The sequence below is a fragment of the Taudactylus pleione genome, unplaced genomic scaffold (assembly GCF_031769625.1).
Source record: "Taudactylus pleione unplaced genomic scaffold, aTauple2 ptg000296l, whole genome shotgun sequence".
Classification (NCBI taxonomy): Eukaryota; Metazoa; Chordata; class Amphibia; order Anura; family Myobatrachidae; genus Taudactylus; species Taudactylus pleione.
This window is the reverse complement of record NW_028284698.1, coordinates 2,107,900-2,128,894: the sequence shown is the minus strand read 5'-3', so window position 1 is coordinate 2,128,894 and position 20,995 is coordinate 2,107,900. Positions and strand designations below refer to the sequence as shown.

The following is a 20,995-nucleotide window of genomic DNA, read 5'->3' as shown; positions in this document are numbered from 1 at the left end:
ACACCCATAGAATACTGGAACCCTGTAGGACCAATACTATGTTAATGAATCTCACGGTGGCCATCATTATCCATTTTTATTTTGGTCTCTTTAGGACAGTGTTTCCAAGCAATGGTTCTCAAGGCACCTAACAGTCCAGTTTTTAGTGATAGCCATGCTTGAGCACAGATTGTTAAATCAAAATAACTGAGGTGCTAATTAAGACACCTGTGCTCAAGTATGGCTATCCTTAAAACCAGGACTGTTAGTGTGCCTTGAGGACCGTGGTTGGGAACCTCTGCTCTAGGGGCCACATGTGGTTTCATAAAGGTGGCCCAAAGCCGCAACAGGCATGATGGCCCAAAATGTTCAGTAGTTGTCTGGCCCTAGAGACACGTGCCCATCCTTGCCTTTCAATTATTGTTAATACTATTACAACAGTGTTTATTCATAGGGGTTTTTTTTTTAAATAAATAAATATTTAGTACAGTATTTCTGGCCTAGAGATCTTTTACAGAACTCATCTGATTGGAAAATCTGCACTATATGTGGCCATTTCTTTATCTGCATAAATGAATTACTGATCCTCACTTGTCATACCCATTTCCAACTATGGTCCACAGCGTGTTTGATTTTGTTTTTTGAATATTGGGACTATCCTAAAAATTGGTACTCTGTGATATGTGCTACAATTCCCTTAATCAGCATTCACACTATGTTAATGGTTGGGAAAATACAACACTTATGAACACTGCGGACTGAAATGTACTGTAAGCTAATGTTCGTGTGTAAATCTTACATTATTTGATTTGGTTTATGCTGGTCAAATTGCTCTAAATATTTTTATTTTATACAGTACTTTGACAATACATGTTAAATGCTTGAAAATAATGCAAGTCTACAAGGACTTGGTGAACACTGATCTCCATAGCAACACATTTTATGATACAGTAAAAAAACATTGTTAATCTGTGTTATACTATCGTCCTCTAATTGACTCATGGTTTTCTCTGTTTATTCCCCAGGTGCTTGGTCCGGATGGCGATAGCTGTGCTGTGTGTATTGAAAGCTACAAAGCTAATGATGTTGTACGCATTTTAACCTGCAAGTATGTGTTTCTGCTAACAGTAAGCACTTTTGCTAGGTCCTGGCCTCATATGTACCAGGGCTGCCATCAGAAATTGTGGGGCCCGGGACTGACAAAATAGGCAGGGACCCCCTGTGTCAATCAAGGGCATACTTACCAACTGTCAGAGTACGTCTGTATACTCTGAGTATGTTATATAATAATGGGTAGTCTTAGCATGTGTGGCCAGATGGGGGCCTGTGAATTGGCCAGGTGGGGAAGGGATGACTGCACTGGCCAGCAATGCCTCCCTCTGCTGCAGCATCCAGGGCACATGGAGACGCCTCTGCTGGAATCAAACCTTAGATCAAGCCTCTGTCATTGGAGAGGGAGATACCACAAAGGTAGGATGGGGAATGGGACCGGCAGTACTAGTATTACATTCACCATGAAACATTGGGGAGATTCCCCTCACCATAGGCAAACGCAGGGGGGTTTCTAATTGCCTGGAAACCCCACACCATGACCACAATAGAAATAGTAATGTAATAGAGTTTTACTAGTGCTGCATGTTCTTTACAGTATCACAAATGAAATAATTAGCACCACCTGCGTATCTTTTAACATGTATTAGTCAGTAATAAATAACCTGTGCACCAACTAGGAGATCTGGAAAACATTCGTGGTTAGGGATGTGCTGCTATAGAGCCCAATATGTACATACGGTATATGTCCTGGGCAGTGCTAGCTTATTCTGCTGCTCCCTAAGACTCCCGGGGCGGGATGCACTAACGGAAAATGCGGTAAAACCCCAGTTTACCGCATTTTCCATATGTATCAATCACCTGGCCGCCGGGTCTCCGATGCGGAGGGTAACGCCACCTTTTGCTGGCATTACCCTATAGAAGCCTATGGGCTTCTACTGCATCGCGCTGCTATGAGGGATCCGTTCGGATCCCTCCCAGCATGCCCCGCGGCCGTTGCGTCACTCTGCGCATGCGCAGATGGACTCCCAGGTCATAAACCCGGAAGTCCACGGCGCAGGGCAGATCTTATCGGAAGAGCTGTCCTTTGTGCTGCTGATCGCATATGTTAGTGCATATGCGATCAGCAGGGAGGCGGTGACCGGCAGTAAGTGCTGCGAGATGTTAGTGCATCTAGCCCCCAGACTTGCTCTAAAGCTGGCCACACACTAGACCAACTTACATCCAACCTGACAACTTGTTAATTGGTTGGAATGAAAATCTGGTAATGGATGGGAGTAACTGTTGATCAGCAAATTGCTCCTAAATGCCATAAAACAGATGAAAATGGTCGTCAGACAAGTTTGAACAAATTGTTTAGATCAAACATTTAACAAACACCAGTTTTTGTCCATTTTCTGGCGTTTGGGAGCAAATTGCTGATTGTCATTTGCTTTCATACTTACCACATTTTCCATCCAACCAATCAACAAGTTGGCTGGTTGGACAGATAATCTTTAGATGTGTGGCCAGCTTAATACTCTGGAATGGCGCCCACATCTAAAATAAAAACATTCAGCTCAGGCAGGATGGCCCTCCTGCCACATTTAATGATTTACTGTTATTGCTGGTCCTCTATATGCTGTAATTATGATACACAATACACTATGTATGACACATATAATGGCTTACTGTGATCACTGGTCCTGTATATGCTGGAATTATGACACACAGTACACTTTGTATGACGCATATTAAAGCTGGTTAAGTGCTAATTCTCCCCTCTTCATGGACTGCCCACACTCACTCTAAAATCAGGCATTTGGAAACCCCCTCTAGAAATCCTGCGTTTGCCACTGCTCACCCTCTCTAATCAGCAGAGCTGGCAAATCCCCATCCAGCAGGGAGCAGAGAGATGAAATACGCTTTTACTATGAGCTAGCAGTGGAGTCAGGTGAGGAGAGCTAGTGCTGGACAGCACAATGCTGTAAACTGGGCTGACAGAGGAGTAAAAAGGGTGCCGGGGGGGCAAGGAGGTAAAGCGTGTAGTGAGGAAGGAGGGTTGCTGACAGAGGGGTAAAAAGGATGCCCAGCGTTGGGCTGACAGCAGGATGGACACAATGAGAGGAGGGCTGGGGGTACATGCAGAAAGCTAATGCTAGCATGGGTATTAGGGCACTCACCATCGGAACATTCCCTTCATCTTGGCCTGAATCCAAGCTTGTCCACAGACCTAGTCCCCGCCCCGGCCAGCACCTGTCAAAGAAGGAGCCGGTTCCCTGCAGCCTCCATGTTACCGCCCCGGCAAGTACACAGACAGCAGCCGATTGGCAAGGAGATTGCTGCAGGGAGATGATTGGTGAATGCTTGAAATACACAGCAGCACTGCGCTGCATCATTAGTGTTACTAGGCGAGGATGGGTCCGTCTGCGGCGCCCCTGTATATCAAACTGGCAGTCAGCGCAGCACTCAAGCGGGTAGTGTGGGCAGTAGTAGGAGCGTGCCCCCTCCTGCTGAGTGTCCAGGCCCGGGACTCCAGTCCCGGCAGTCCCTATCCCCCCCCCCCCCCCCCTGATGGCGGCCCTGTAGGGTAAAAGAAAGCTGTACGGTTCCCTCACACCAACAAATCCATTGCTTTCTTGTTAACTCTAAACAACAAAAATAGATCTACAATCTATGTGTAATGGCAAAGAAAAAGATTCTCTTGTGAACTACTTTAAAGTGTGTTTTAGGTTTTATATATATATATATATATATATCAAGATACAGTTTTGAAAAATGCATACAGGATGCTTAATGATCAAATGCATGTATAGACATTTGCGATAACTACTTTTAGAGCTATATCTGAGCATGATTCTGAATTACACACTTTTTTGATTAGAGTCTGCCTAAATCATTTATATTATTATAGACATAACCTTTTTTCTAGAAGAAAACCAAACCATTTAATCTGTGTGTGCAGTCTTCCTAGGTCAGCACACATGATTACTTCACAGGTATTAGTGAGGATTAAGTGACATACTCATCTTGGTCAATACTATCACTTGTTTACCTGGGTTAGAGGATTAGGATAATTCTGCATTAAATATGTACCACCTAAATTACTTATTTGTTTGCTCTGTAGGCTGTTAAAGAACCTCCACTGTACCTTTGATTTATACAACAGGAGACTTGGCAAATGACTATAGAGAAGGCTGTCTGGCATTTTTCCACTTTAGTCTGTAATATTTGTAAATTATGATCCAAATGTAACACCTATACAGAAAGGTACATAAACTTACATTTGTTCATGCCTACCTTTCTGGTTGGGGTGAAAAAATAAAAAGGAAAAAAAGAGAAACCACTGAAAGAATATATATATTGGATGATAGATTAGCAGCTATAGTATCTCCCAGAGATTATACCTTTTTACTTCCAAACAGTGGGAACAGTGCCACCTGCAGGTTCTAGTGAGGTATTATTGAAAAGAGAGGAAATCCTTTTTTATTTTTTATTTTTTTAAATAATTTAAACCATTATTTGCACACAAATACACTATGTAGACAAAAGTGATTGGACACCCCTGCACTAGCGAAATGCATACCATCGCACACTAGGTCCAAATAGCCACTAATGTGGCGGTTTCAACAAGAGCACTTTGAAGGGAGGCCCATGCACTTGCAGTTCTGCGGAAACAACATTTTTTTTATCATGATGACAATGCCACCTGTCGTGTTTCCAGGGCAACGATGGACTGGTATACAGAGATTTCGGTATCCCGGATGAACTGGCCAGCTCAGAGTCCAGATCTCAACCCCATTCAGAACCTCTGGGACAAACTGGAGCGACTGGTGCATTTTAGGCCAACTAGACCACCTTCGGTGTCACAGTTGGTCACTGTACTTAAGGTGGAATGGCAGAACATACCACCTGCTGTTTTCCAAGAACTTGTGGACAGTTTGCCAAGTAGGGTGTCTGCAGTAATCACTGCACGAGGTGGACACTCAAAGTACTGACGTCAATAAAATCTTGTTGATCTATTTGTTGTGAGTGTCCAATCACTTTTTTGTCTATACAGTTTTCTCATTATCACCACTGTGAAAATATAGGTGTCAATCCAATTTACGAGTTGCTATTTTCCCTGCGAATTTACATTGCGAATACATTTTGCCATCCATTTAGCAACTCGAATTGAACGAGTCAGAATAAACTCCCGTATTTCCGTTTACACCTCCCTGAGGTTGTGAGATTATAGGGAAAAGCTTTATTTTAAGGTTAAAATGTTGGGACACCATGGAGAACCCCTTGGACACTCCCCCTCCCCCCAATGACTAATTAAGCAATTGGTAGTTTCCCATTAGCTCAATTAGTCCAAAAATTTAATGTAATTTTTGGGGTTTTAAAAAAAACAAATGGCCTCAAATTACCCCCAAATCAACTAATTTGTTGCTTTATGCACCCTAAATTTAGAGTTTTTTTTTTTCTTTTTTAAATAATTGCCTTTTAATATTTTGTTTGTTTTTTAAAGTCACCTCAAAGTACCCTATTTTTATTTTACTTTTTCTTTTGTTTTAAAAGCACAAATTCGCCATTTAACGGTTTAAATATTTTCAGTACTTTTCCTATGCCCACTAACTGCCACTGTATGATTTTGCAAACAAAATTGACAGTTTTTTGGGGCCCAGAAAGGTCACCCCAATTTTTTATGCACTTCTCTCAGATCGCATTTGGCTGACAATTATCAAACCCCCGCTGCAAGTACTGCGAATAGGCATTTTCAATTGGATTGTAGAATTCTCGGGTGCGTGCATTTGTGCGAAGTCTGCGAGTTTCATGAAACAAACTAGCAACTTGCACCTAATTGGATTGACCTCATAATTGGATGTGTCCATATAGGGTAGTCTATTCTTTTATGTGTGTTTTTTTTTTTTTTTTTTTTAGAATGCAGTGTGACATGCCTTCTCATGTTAAAGATCTATGTAAGATCCGTTGTACAGCCATGTAACAGTATATATTTTCATTTTGTAGGCAGACAGGCCACTGTGAGTTTCAGGTGAAACTAGCCATCATTTAAAAGGCAAAACCAACCTGATTTTTCCTTTTTAAATTATTGCCATTTTAAAAAATATGGACTGACTCATCGGCATTTGAGAGCGAGCATCTTGCAGGAGATTACACAAGCTCCTGGTATCGTTGTAGGACTATTAGAAACTTAGATAAAGGGATGTTATATGTCAAGTAAACTCTTACTTTACTGTGTAGGTTATAGGGTTCTGTCATTTGACCAGTTCCTGATTTACCAGTCATAAACAGTCAGATCACTATAGCTGCCCATTCTTCTCTCAGACCAAAGGTGGGAGTAACTCTTTAAAACTATATTTTTCTTTTCATACAATCCAGTGTCCAGCTGTAATCTTTCATGCTAGGCAAGTGGAAAATGTATAGGCATTTAAACAAAAGTCACAAAGCAGTGAATCAGTTCTGTGTCTGCTAAAAATGCTATTGTGGAACAAGTAATAGCTATTTATGACCATATTCAAAACAAAAACCCTCTTGTACAGGCCTGCCCAACCTGTGGCTCTCTCGCTGTTGTGAAACTACAAAGCTCAGCATACCTTCCACCAATTAGCTGCTAAGGCATTCTGGGACTTGTAGTTTCTCAACAGCTGGAGAGCCACCGGTCGGCCAGGCCTGTACTAATAGTATTGCAGCACCCACTCATGTCTGTTTTATATTGGTGGGCTCAAGAGCCTTGACATCCTCAATGTAGGGAAGATGTTTCAAACTGTTGAGAGAGTGGAGGTTTCCCATAGCAACAAATCCACTTCTAGCTATAGATTATCTAGCACCGTCTAGATAACAGTTAAAAGATTAGTTGCGGGGGGCGTGGCCTAGCTGTCGGGCAGTGTGGATGTGTCTCCTCTAAGCTCCCTGGAGAGTCCCTCTAAATACAGGTCCCCCTGTCTCACCTTGTTGCCCTGAGGGGCCTGGGCCTCTTCCTCCTCACTAGAGGAGCCGCTCCCCTCTTGTTTGGGCTCCGTGGGCGGACTCGCGGCGCCGATTCACCTGCGGCCTAGGTCGCCTCCAGAAGCCGCAGGCTAAATTTCGCCCCCCCCCCGCCGGCGCGTCCTGGACCAGTGCCGTCGCGGAGAATTGCCGCTCTGCCCGCCGCTTGTCTACCCTCTACAGCCTTGCCGGGACCCCAGGGTAGACTATACTTACCCCTCCTGAGCCTCTGAGACCTCTAGGAAGCTGCCGCGATTGCCGCGAATCGCGGGTGGCGGCCATTTTGAGGCCTCCTATATATGACATTACACTGCTAATCAGAAGCTCCTCGGAATAAGGCCTGTGGCACAGGCAGGTGTATATGAGCCCTGACCAGGTTGCCCAATCTGCTTAGCCCTGTAGCTTAGCCCTGTACTGGCCCTTGGAGACTCTGTCTTGCCCAAATCAGCCTTAAACTGATAACCTGCATGAAAGGAGCTTGTGTGCTGGATTGGTGGCCTCCTTGCACTCTGTGGATATTAAGCCCTACAATGCATGCCCTGACAGTTTCAACCATGATATAACAACATGTCACTGAGGGGAACCTGAAATATGACACCCACTCTCTGCTAAGCCTGGTATTCCGCCTTTTCCTTATTGTGCCAATCCGCTCTGATATGTATCCTCATGGGGAAGAAGAATACAGCTAAACGCCCAGCCGCCACTCCAGTTAGGAAATCATCTAACTCTGCATTCCATACTCTATTTGCTGTTTCTGCCCCTCCGACTGGTACTTCAACAGGTTCAGCCTCTCCACACATGGCATCGGGGGGCTCAGATGGAGGCTCTAACCAGGAGTCTCATTCACCTCATTTAACCCCACCCGCCTCTTCTCAATCGTCCGATATAGGGGAGATTCTGCAACATTTACGGTCCTTACCGACTCGGCAGGACATTCAACAAGATCTGCAATCCCTAGAAAAACGGATTCAGGAAACAGTCCAGACTCATATCTCCTCCATCCGCTCAGACCTCACCCACGTGGCAGAGAGAGTGGTTGCCTTGGAAGAACATGTGGAATCTGTGGATACCCAGCTTGGCGAATGTAACACCTTGCTCTCCCGCCACTCCAGTATATTGTTGGCGATGCAGCGTAGATTGGACGATATTGATAATAGGGGTAGACGAAATAATCTGCGGATTCGGGGGGTTCCTGAAGATATTCCTCAGTCGGGAATTGAAGATGCTCTCACCAAAATATTTAATGAACTTTTACATGCTGATCCTGATGCACGGATTCATTTTGATCGAGCCCATAGGGCATTGCGCCCTCAAGGTATGCCCTCTGAAAGACCCAGAGACATTATATGCCGATTGCATTATTATAAGGTTAAGGAGCAAATTCTACGACATGCCAGACAAACAAAGGAGATCGACTTCAATGGATGTCCAGTACAGATTTTCCAGGACCTTTCGTGGTCAACGCTCCAACAGAGGCGCCTTCTCCGTCCTCTCACAGAGGAACTACATAAGCGGGACATTAAATTCCGATGGGGCTTTCCGCTAAGTGTGCAAGTAATGTATGAGGGGAAGCTCCATATTCTTCGAGAACCTGCTGAATTGCCCCAGTTTTGCTCTTCTCTGGGTCTGCCTACTATTTCAGTCCCCAATTGGCTGGATTTATTGGATACCAGTGCCCCCGTGCCACCTCGTAGGGAGTTCTGGCTGCAAGCCCGAGGCTCCAGACGTAGACCGGGAAGAGATCCTACAGCTGAAAGTGAGGAAACTACCTGATCAGGACAGTTATTATGCTCCGTAACATTTTATTTTATGCTTGTTGATTTTTGTGGTCTACTTGTTGATCTTTGCTGTCTTTCCTATACATTGTAGGTCACTTAACACTTTTTCACTTCCATTTAAATGCGATCCTGCTAGATGTCTATGTGGGTCGCAATGGCCCATGAACAGTTCTTGTTTAACCTGATTATTTCATGTTAATTTTTAATATTCTAGATTAATGTTTTCCTATTGATTTTATATATTTTACTGATCTAGGCGAATACTTGGCTTTAATATTACTCTAATTTAGATAGGTCCTAAAACAAAAAGGGACCTATTTGGGTGTCATGTTCACTATTACCCTCCTATTTCCCCCTACTCCGTTGTGTATACAATGTCCATGGACCCCTTAAGGGCTTCCATGGCCTTTATTACGGAGTTCTGTTCTTACTACACTAATATATTCAGTTTTGAATTGAGATTTAATCTGATGTTACAATGTCCTTTGTTTTTTAGGATTTGTTCCATGTTTTCCTTGTATTTCCTTTGTTTTCTTCCTGTCTTCCTTTCCTTTTGGCTCTTATGTGTCCCCTCTTCTCCAAATATCTTTTTGCTGGTAGACGCTCTCTGCATGCAGGTAACTGTTCCTTGTATCCGACAAATGAGACACTCTCCTACACACTTTAAATATGGCTAAGTTAACTATTTTTTCTCACAATGTAAAGGGTCTTAATATACCGGAGAAAAGATCCCGTCTTCTGCATACGTTACATATAGATAAGGTGGATATAGTTTTTCTCCAGGAGACGCATTTTAAGAAAGGTGTGGCGCCATCTTTACGATCTCGTTATTTCCCAGTGGGGTACTTCAATGATTTCTCCGAAGCCAAGGCTAGAGGGGTGGCCATATTGTTTTCTAAACATTTGGTGCTTTCTGATACCTCAGTGGTCCATATTGGGGACGGTAGGGGATTATTGGTCAAGGTTACCATAGCTAATCAAAAATATTCTCTGGTAAATTTATATGTACCCAATAAAGGTCAGTCTGGCTTTCTACGCAAGTCATTAGAAAAGATAGAAGATCAGTTGGAGGGCATCCGAGTGGTTGGTGGAGATTTTAACTGGGCTCTGGAGCCCTCTCTTGACACCACTTCTGGCTCTTCACGCACCTCTTTTAGAGAGGTTAGGAAATTCAGGCTGACCCTGCACGATTTTCAGTTGGTAGATACTTGGAGACTTTTACATCCATCAGAGAGGGATTACACTTTTTATTCTTCCCCTCATAATTCTTATTCACGCATTGATTATTTTTGTGTAGATCATTCCCATCTAGATCTCCTGGCAGATGCCGCTATTGGGCAGATTACTGGTTCTGACCACGCCCCTGTTTATTTAACCTTGTATCTGCGTGATCCCCCTTCTCGCCAGTGGAACTGGAAGTTTAACGAGCAATTCCTTCGAGACTCTTACTGTAAAGATCAAATTGGGGAAACCCTAAGAGAGTACATCTCTCATAATGTCACCAACGATGTCTCATCAGTCTCAATCTGGGAGGCTCACAAATGTGTTGTCCGGGGGAAATGTATTCAGTTGGGGTCCTATCTCAAAAAAAAGAAAACTGAGTGTAGGGATGCTTTGTTATCTAAAATCCAGATGCTCGAACTTACCCATAAATCTACTATGTCCTCTGATGTATTTGTAGAACTTCAAAAGGCTAGAGACGCTCTTAATGATTTACTTTATGAAGGGGCTAGGAGAGGGTTTCGAAGATGCCGCCATAAATATTATCATTGGGGGAACAAACCAGGCAAAATGCTGGCAAGGGCTCTTAGAGCTCAGAGATCCCTGACTTATCTTCAACGTATCAAGGATCATACAGGTAATCTCTGTCATACCGACAAGGACATTGCAGCAGTCTTTCAGACTTTTTACTCTGCCCTCTATAATCTAGGTCCGGATAATGCGAATTTAGATCACGCAGCTCGAGTATTGCAGATTCAGAAGTATTTGGAAGAAATAGACTTCCCTATTGTCCCCGAAGTGGTGACACAGGCTCTTGACTCCCCTTTCACAGAAGACGAATTATCTGTTGCCATCAAATCTTCCCCATCCGGAAAGAGCCCTGGTCCTGACGGCTTCACGCTGTCATACTATAAGGCGTACCAAGATACTCTCTTGCCTCTTTTGTTACGGGCCTGTAATGCAGTTTCAGAGTATACCCCTTTCTCAGATCAATCGCTTGCAGCACACATTACGGTTATCCCTAAGGAGGGCAAGGATCCATCACTACCAGCGAGTTATCGCCCGATATCTCTCTTAAATGTAGATGTCAAGCTTTATGCAAAGCTTATAGCTAATCGGCTTAAGCCTCATCTCCCATCTATCATCCATTCTGACCAGGTGGGCTTTGTCCCGGGTAGGGAGGCGAAGGACAATACCACCAAAGTCCTTGATTTAATACACCATGCAGTCTCCTCTGATATTCCCATGGTGCTCCTCTCCACCGATGCTGAAAAGGCTTTTGACCGGGGTGGATTGGGGTTTCATGACAGGGGTGTTGAATCGCTTAGGGTTGGGTGCAAGCTTCCTTTCTAAAATTTTGGCCCTATATAGAGCCCCTTCGGCCCAGATACGAGTGAATGGGATCTTGTCGGCCCCAGTCAACATATCAAATGGTACTCGTCAGGGCTGCCCTCTCTCTCCCTTGGTTTTTGTACTTTGCATGGAGGCCTTGGCAAGAGCAATTAGAGCGAATCCTAGTATCACGGGTCTTAAGGTGGGTTCATGGGATTATCGCCTTGCCCTCTTTGCGGATGATCTGCTAGCAATAGTAACTAATCCGGTTACCTCTCTCCCTAATTTAATGAAAGAATTCCAGCGTTTTGGTGACCTCTCTAATTTTAAGATTAATTATAGTAAGTCTGTTGCCTTAAATGTTACCGCTTCGGTCGAGACAGTGTCTGCACTTGGTACCTCCTTCCCCTTTAAATGGCAGACTTCTTCTCTTAAATACTTAGGCATATTTGTTCCTAGATGTTTATGTGACCTGTTTGCCCTTAATCATACGCCTTTGATCACTTCTATTCGTAAAGAATTGGATAAGTGGAGTTTGCAAAAGTTTTCGTGGCTAGGCCGCCTAAATATTATCAAGATGAATATTCTTCCGCGCCTCTTATATTTGTTGCAGGCCACACCGATTGCTCTTCCCTCAAGCTTCTTGTCAGAAGCACATACCCTCATCCAAAAATTTGTCTGGGGAGGTAGGAAGCCCAGATTTAAACATGAAGTGCTTTTTAGGCAGAAAAGTCAGGGAGGCCAACAATTACCAATGATATCCACTTACTATCAGGCCATTATACTCGGTAGAGTTCTAGATTGGACTCGGGGTACAGTGGGTAAGCAGTGGGTGGAGCTGGAGTCAGAATCGTCTAATCTTCATCTGAGTACTTTGCCGTGGTGTTCCAAAATTGTTCGTTCCGCACACCCAACAGTGGGCCCTACTTTAGAAATGTGGAGAAAATTGCGAGTAAAACCCGGAATATCTTCAGTGATATCTCCTCTTACCCCTATCTTATACAATCCCCTTTTCCCTCCTGGGAATTCTGGGCGGTTTTCTTCCATATGGTCTGCTGCAGGGATTATTAGAGCTGGTCACCTTGTGGCCAAAGGTAAACTCGTACCCTTTTCAGATCTATGTGCCAATACCTCTTACAACCCAATCTCTCTGGGCCTACACTCAGATCCGACATTTTGTCTCTTCTCTGGGGGGTCCTTCAGTATTTGCTAGAGATATGACATCCTTTGAATCTATGTGTACGCATCGGCAACCTCCTACACATATAATCTCGGGTATATATAAGATTTTATTACATAACATGTTTTCTGGAGACCCTCTTTTTGTAAAGGCCTGGGATAGAGATTTTATTAAAAAAGATATACATATCAATTGGGACAGAGTGTTTCTAGTTATTAATGCGTGCTCCAACAGTTTAGAGGTTTTGGAAACACAATATAAGGTCATGACACGATGGTACCGTTGCCCGGTCATTCTCCACAAATGCTATCCCACGGTGTCTCCTCTCTGTTGGAGATGTCTTGGGGAAACGGGTACGATGATGCACATCTGGTGGGATTGTCCACTAATTATCCCCTTCTGGGGTAAAATAATAGCCCTGGCTTTGGAGATCTTAGGCTTCACTGTTCCATCTGGCTCGGATTTTTGGTTGCTCTCACATACATCTGACCCGATCTCTCTATACAAAAAGTCCCTCCTTAGTCATATTAATAATGCGGCAAGGGCGGTACTCCCAGTGCATTGGCGCTCCCGGACCCCTCCTACAGTCTGGGAATGGTGTCAACGTCTTGACTTCTATATGACAATGGATGATGTTCTTTACTCAGCCCCTGAGAAACACTCTGAGTTTACTGCTATTTGGTCCAAATGGATTGACTTTAAATCATCTGCCTCATATGCAGCCCTCATTCCACATTCTTAATTATGGGAAAAAAGGAAATAAATTGTCTTATTTCGGATCTCGGTGCATTCAGGGTCTATCTGCATACCTTCCCCCTTTTCCCCCATTGTCTTACTCTCTCTCTGTTTTATTTTATTGTATGTATTTTTCTTTTTCTTTTCTCTTTACAAAAACAGATGTCTGTATGTAAGGATATGTCTGTATATGTGTGTAATGTTTCTTATATATACAGTCCGTGTTATGTATTGATTTTTCGTTTACAAAAATGTGTTTTTGTTCTGAAAATAAAGAATTTATAAAAAAAAAGATTAGTTGCTATGGGCAACTTCTCCACTTTGTCGTGAAGGTTTGATACATCTCCCCCTGAATCTCCTGGGGTAAGGTTCCTAAATTATTGGTTGTCATGCCATTTATTCTGAATATAATCAATTGAAGACCGCATTAATATAGTTAGAGGAAGTATATAACTAATAAAAAAACTGAATAATTGGCCATGGAACTTAATGACAAACATTTGACAACCTCAGTCATGTGAATGACTAAATAGTCTCTGTAAAGCACTGTGTAATATGTACATTATATTCGCTGTAGAAAAGGATGGTTCATAAATATTATTTGGCACTGGACCCATTTCCTGGGACCTGGAGAAAGTAATGGCTAATGCTATATATTGTTTCATTTAGAAAGTTCTCTATTCATAGATAATGTTATGTTTTCCTAGTCACTTCTTCCATAAGAACTGCATCGATCCCTGGTTGCTTGAACACCGAACATGTCCAATGTGCAAGTGTGACATTCTGAAAGCATTAGGCATTGCGGTAAGTTACCATACATTTAACGATGTGTACCCAGCCGACCTATCGTGCGACAGGACACGGCGGGGGTCCCGGCTTCGGCAAGTGCATACAAATTTGCCAATGTTGGGAGCAAAGGAGTGGAAGCGTGGGCCATGCTGCGTTTGGCCCCGTTGACTATGGCACCCACTGACATGTCACATGCAGGTCCGACGGGCAATGCTGATGCGCGGGAGTGCGCATAGTCAGTGGCATTGTGGGTACACACTAGATGATGTTGCCGACATGTCGTCCGTTCCCGGCCGGATCGTACGACATATAGTCTAGTGTGTACTCGACATAAGGCTGCTGATATTCTGTACATTTTGTTGGCCTTAAAAACCTGCTGTCACAGGAGTGTTTTTTTTTTTTTTTTTTTTGCATTTCCTATGTTAGTAATATAGGGGTCAATGTATGGAGAAGTGGACCAGTGGAGAAGTTACCTATAGCAACCAATCAGCTTCTACCTATCATTTTATACGATGTACTTGATAAACACTACCTTGAAGCTGATTGGTTGTTATGGGCCACTTCTCCACTGGTCACTTCTCCATTCTTTTCACTACTTGATACATCAATCACATAGCTACATCTCCAGGCCATGCTCACAAAATAAGCCACACCATATTGTAAGATCTATCGATATCATAATGTAATTATACATAAATTATATATTAAAACTAAATGGGAAAAATGTTCTATATTTTTGTTACATTTTAAAAACTTAATGAGTCAAACGAGTGATGTCACTAGTGCCCAGTGAATGGATAAGATGTAATCTTCTAAATACTGATTTAAGCCTCACAATTGCTACCTCTGTGTGTACATGATGAGCACAGCTTAGTCCATCACTAAATACAAGGTATTACTTGAAAATTGGTGTAATTAGAAACCACCTCATGTGTGGCTAGGCAGTTCCAATTATAATGAAACTTTTTAATTTTTTTAAATGTGTGCATTGCTTAAGGGCTGAAACCAGAAGTGTAGGTCAGGTTCTCCTTTTGTATGAGGGTGATGATTTCCTTGTTCCTTTTTTTTCCCCTGTATTTTTATTCCTAGTACTTTTTTCCTCATGATTACTTTGACCTTTCTATATCCCCGACATCAGCACCACATATGATGCAGTATATAGTTGGACCTTTTGGGCAGTGTTGACAGCTTACTTGAACTACAGCTGATACAATTCATCAGTGAATTCTCCAGACTCCATCTGCATGTTTACGGCTCTTGTGTAATGATGAAGCTGTTATTTGTTAATGTGAGGAACGTTGCCTTGTTCTGTGAGTTTCTTCACTGACCACAGGTTTCTTTTTTTGAAGTCTAGGTACATAGAGCACTATCCTACTGGTATTTCTGATGAGTGTAGGGGAGAAGGGGTAGTGACGGTCACCGCCTGTTATTTCTTTTTTAGTTCATATACTGTCCAGTAACCTGTTCAGTATTACTTTAGTCAAGTTGGGATAAGCTTTTGTCATTAGTTATCACTCGTGGCTCCATAGTGAATCCACCATGCATGCTTGTACAGCTGTTACAAAGATCTTTTTATTAAACGGAAAAACTTGAAAGCTGCTTTTATCATTGCATCAACTGTGCCCATCTTAAGTATGCAGTTGTCAATATTCTATTTGGTTTGTTTAACTATTAAACTTTGTTTTTGAATGATTTCAAGGCTGATGATGAAGAGCCAGATACTAACATGGCAATTGCCACAGTGTCCAATGAGCTTCAGCATAACACCGTGCAGGTAGAGGATGAGACCCGTAGTGAGACTGCATCTTCTGGATATGCCTCCGTCAGAGGTGCTGATGAGCCAGTAGAGGAACCTGAAAACACATGTGAGTTCCAGGTCCCAGCCTGCCATTCATCCCTGCATACACATTCTACACCTCTGACTGAATGATTGGCCATTAATGTAATGACCATCTAAATATTGACATCACTGTTTAAATCTTATGCCCTAATCCCTCACGCTATATATATAATGCGGGCACATACATATACGTCAGAGCTTGTGTGTTGAATACCTTTTAAGATATTTTGAAAGTGGGTACGTGGTCAAAATAAATAAGCCCAGTTATTGGCCATATCTCGCTAACTGGCAATGACCAGATTGAAAACTCAAAACATTTGAAGCAATTTTTTTTTAAAGCATTTTACTTTAAGCAAACATGGTACTATTTATTATGAAAATAAATATTCATAAATCATAATACATAACTGGGCAATCAGGTTATGATAAATGTCTGAGCTTGTTTAAAGTCCATTAATAAGAATTCAAACCATAACCTCTCATACTAAGATTTTTTTTACTGAATTGAACCAGGATTTGAAAAGGAAAACTACAGACGTTTCTGCGAAACAGATTCAGGAAATTTCACATAAGCCACAAAAATAGTCACCGATATATTAATAGTAATAAAATCCTTAAATTCTGCACAATATAAATTTTAATTTGCTTGATTAACTTAATTATATTTACCGTAATTATATTTTGCTCACATCTATAAAAGCTATGAATTCTCCTACAGATCATTCCTTCACTTTCACAAGATAATGGTGATGACTACTTATTAACCATATAGGACCTGATCAGAGCCGCTCGTAAGATGCAATCGCTGGCTTGCAAAAAGGGGCTGGGTATGCAAATCAAGCGATTGCTCTTTGCGCTGTAAGGACGCCCTCTATGTCTTAGTGAGCGACGGCAGTTAGCGTACGCTGGACTATAAAACCTCCCACCTGTCACTCGCAGCACACGTCATCTCTGGGAAGTGTCTGATTAATCGTGAACATCGAGGGCCATCGGAGCTGCTCGCAGCGCTTGGGGTTGACCTAACCTACCCCATGCACTGCAAGCAGTTCAGGCTAAAAAAACAACCGTCACGTGTGCAATGACGCTATTTATGTACAACCATTAAACACCGTTCTGACGGTCAGACACGCCTGCGTTTGCACAACCACTCCCCCATTCACAAGCACCTTCCCCTGTTACCACCCACAAACGGCGCAATCTGTCACTGAAAGTAGTGTCCTGTGTACTACGAGCGCACGATTGTACATCGCAGATGCTAGTTTGCGCAATGTGACTCAGACGCATGTGCAGACGGGCGACAATCGCTCTGAGCGAGCGGCTCTGAATCAGGTCCATAGTGTGAAGCGAAGATTAAAAGAACACCATGTGATGAACGCATTACTCTAGAGCAGTGATTTTCAACCTTTTCCAACTCGAGGCACACTAGGCAAGATTTTAAAATTGCCAAGGCACACCATCCGGCGATGCGGCGTGCGTGACCTATGTAAAAACATACACATTGGCTCTCACATAAAAAACACACCCATTGGCCTCCACAGGAATAAAACACACATACAATGGCCCCAAATAAATAACACACACATACATTGGCACCCACAGAAAAAAATAACATAGGCCCCCATAGAAAAAAAAAATAACCTATTCTCCCACAGAAAAAAATAACATAAACCCCCCACAGAAGCAAACAAAAAAAAACCACACACATTGCTCCCCACAAAATCAAATCTTACTGTCTACCACATCAAAAATAAATTTAATTCTTTTTCAGACTTGACTGTCTGTCATCGGCTGCAGGTTCCCACGATGCAGAGCTGTCAGCAGTGGCTGGCTGGCCGCTGGAGGGGAAGATGTACTGGCTGGCCACGGGCGGGTGGGAGAGAAGGGGAGGTTGGTCGAGGGCGGGTAGTACTGGTTGGCCGCAGACAGGAGGGAGAGAAGGGTTGGCTGGCCGCGGGCGGGAGGGTAGCACTCACTGGCCGCAGGCGGGAGGAAGAGAAGGGCTGGCTGGGTGGCTAACCGCAGGCGAAGGTGGGAGTACTGGCTGGCCGCAGACAGGAGGGGGAGATAAGGGAGTAGCTGGCCGCGGGAGGGAAGGACTGGCTGAGACTCTGTTGGGGTGGGCAGGCAGGCCACGCGGCGTGCGTGACCTGTGAGCTGCCCGGGCTGCAGCTCTTTAATGTGCCCGGCGGCTCTAGCGCTGCGGCACACTTCACAACCGCCCGCGGCACATTACTGTGCCGCGGCACAGCAGTTGAAAACCTCTGCTCTAGAGAAATACACAGCACTCGCAGATTGGTGGTTAATATCTGAGCGTAAGGATGTATAAGGACACAAAATGAAAGTTTCAAATTGTTTGAACAAAATTTAAGTGCTGGTAAAATTGTGGCAAAACGGACGTTATTAAATGGAATGATAAAATGGGGCGGTGGTAGGGGATATCCGTAATGTATACTGGAACAAATTACATAAGTAGTGTAAAGATGAAAAATCAAACACACAACCTGTGTAAATTTACATGGAAATGGAACTGTATTGATTGCCACATTGTTGCTGATGAACAGGGTCAGCTGGCAGAAAATGTACGAATAAAGGAGTAATGCTGGGTACACACTGGCCGATATATTGGCCAATCAATTGATTTGTGAATATATGCCACCCGCGTCGGCCAGTGTGTACAGACGATATGTCTGTGAACAACGTAGTTCAGGCATATCGCATTGGCTGTGCTGCTCCATTGGCAAGTGTGTACGCGAGCAGCTACTACTTACCTGGGTCTGGCACAGCTCCCCATCCACAGCAGCCCAGCACACGCTGCTGTGTGCTGGGCTGCACTGGGAAGTTTATGAACGACCATCATCTGCAGATATTATCTGTCAGGTGTGTACCCATCTTAAGACACTTGATAGAATTGGTAGGCAGATAATACATAAAACACAATAACAGACAAAGTAATCCTAGAAAGACTATAACTCGGGTAGGGGTAGATATTGATTTGAATGAGGAGTTGCTCTGAATTGTATAGTTTCCAACGTTAATAGCAAGTTCCAGGTACGTACCATGGATGGTTGTGCTCTGTAAAAATTATGAGTAAATTTACGAAGAATAGTAAATTAGCAGTTTCATTAGGGATAAGGAATAAATGTGACTATCCTGAGAACCTAATCTTTCTGCTGCAAAAATAAAACTTGATAACATTTTTTACATTAGACATAAATTTTTTTGAACAATTACTCTGCTACTAGCTTTATTCTCATAGGAATTAGGGGTATATATAGTTATTAATCACCACGCACGAACAGGTCAAGTGTAGGTACTCATTAATCAAATTCACTCCATATTACTAAGAATAGTGTTTAACTTCTAAACCAAATCGCGTGGGGTTCACTCCACCTAAAGCATAACCAGCCCTGGACCTCTGAACCCAGTCTGGTACTGGAAATTTGGGGGGAAATCCGGGGTGGGGGTCGTCCTTATCATTCAGTAACCAGCATCGGGCTTACACTACAGCAGAGTAAGGCACAGCATTGGGCCCCCCTGCCATAATTGTAAACCAGCCCCAAACTGGTCAGCCCAGGGCTGGAAATCCTGGAATGTAGGGCCCCCAAAAATAAAATGAGTTCCCCCCTCTCCTGAGGCTCTACCAGCCTTGGCCTGAAAGCCCAATGTTCTTCCCTGCACCCCTGGAGACATTGTGTGTGTGTGTGAAATGGTATAAAAAATAGAATTAACGTTGATCTTAAGAAGTATAACTACAGGTCCCAGCAAACCTGCCCTGGCACTTGGAGAGCCACAAGTGCCAGCATGCACAGACAGTATGGGCTCGCTGGCACCTGTACCCCTGCTGTAAAGAAAATAATAAAAAAAAAAGACAGGACTCTCACAATGACTGATATAAATGCAATAGCCTGTGGGCTGCAGGCATCAGCGAGTTCCATGAGAGGCTGCCTGATTATTTAAAGTAGCAGTAATTTAAAAGACAGGTTGATTTTGTATCTTAAATTACTGCTACTTTAAAACATCGGGCAGTCTTGCACAGGACTCGTCGATGCCTCCAGTCCACAGGCTATTAGTTACCCCACAGTCTCCCTAAATAGCCTAATAACAGCCTAATAATCATCTTTGTGTGTTTGTATATGGACATATAATAAGAACCTCCCTGAATAAGTTCTGCTTTTGATTATTTGCCAGTCAGACAGTGAATGATCAATGAGAGACCCCAGATGTATAATAAACAGGAGTTACAGCTGCATCTACTTTCGGCTATGGGGTAAGATTTCCTTGGTGAGGTAAACCTCGCTAGCTGATGAGTGCAGTGAAGGAAGATATAAAGGTATGAATGTACCGGATACCCACAAATTGTCAGAACTGGAGACGTTAGTGGGTCCCCAGTGTGCAACAGCGGGAGTCCCAAGTGACAGAAGTGTGTGTTTGAACTTTATGTCAACATCCTTTACAAGTCTATTACAATCAAATGACTAATGGGGGAGGGGGGGGGATTATATGCATTTGAATCATCCCATTTGACTCACGTTAAATTTCATGTTAATTTTTAGAAGCTTAAAAGCACCACACACCTAAATGAAGCTGAAATTCAACATTTTAAAAATATGACCATAATATATGGGGTAGGTAGCCATAATTAATGCTTAGAAGCAGAAAAAAATGTACACACTCAGCAGTTAAATTTTATTGTTTATATGCGTGACTCATGTTACAACAGAATGGACATAGGAACTGAGGGGATTTATATATTTACACCTGCTCCCCTACATGTTTACAATGAGATTGTTATACTATACACGACAGAAAAACTAAATGTTAAACAAACTATACTTAAAATCAGTTTTGATATGTGACTCATGTTACATATGAATGTGACTTACGTTACATTTCTGTCCCCAGTCAAAGGGCTTTGATACAAATTACTGAAACCTATAGAATCCACATAGATTAATCAATGTAGGCCTGTTTATCTTCCTGATTAACTGTGAAGATGTATAAAATATTTCATATTGTGATGGCCATTTCCAGTTGCTGTCAGCTTGCTCCATTGTGCTCACTAAGTATTCACCATCTCTGATGTCCTTGATCTCACCTTGGTAGCTCTTTCCATCATATTCAACC

General features: G+C 42.9%; 1 protein-coding gene across 1 annotated transcript in view; it reads left to right on the top strand.

The window, feature by feature from the left end:
• Positions 1-20,995, top strand: part of RNF128 (ring finger protein 128) — an 89,594-nt gene that overhangs the window by 64,121 nt on the left and 4,478 nt on the right. The window contains exons 4-6 of the mRNA XM_088482799.1: positions 1,005-1,087; positions 13,950-14,046; positions 15,731-15,896. Coding sequence (XP_088338925.1) covers positions 1,005-1,087; positions 13,950-14,046; positions 15,731-15,896 — 346 coding nt within the window. The remainder of the gene's footprint in view (positions 1-1,004; positions 1,088-13,949; positions 14,047-15,730; positions 15,897-20,995) is intronic.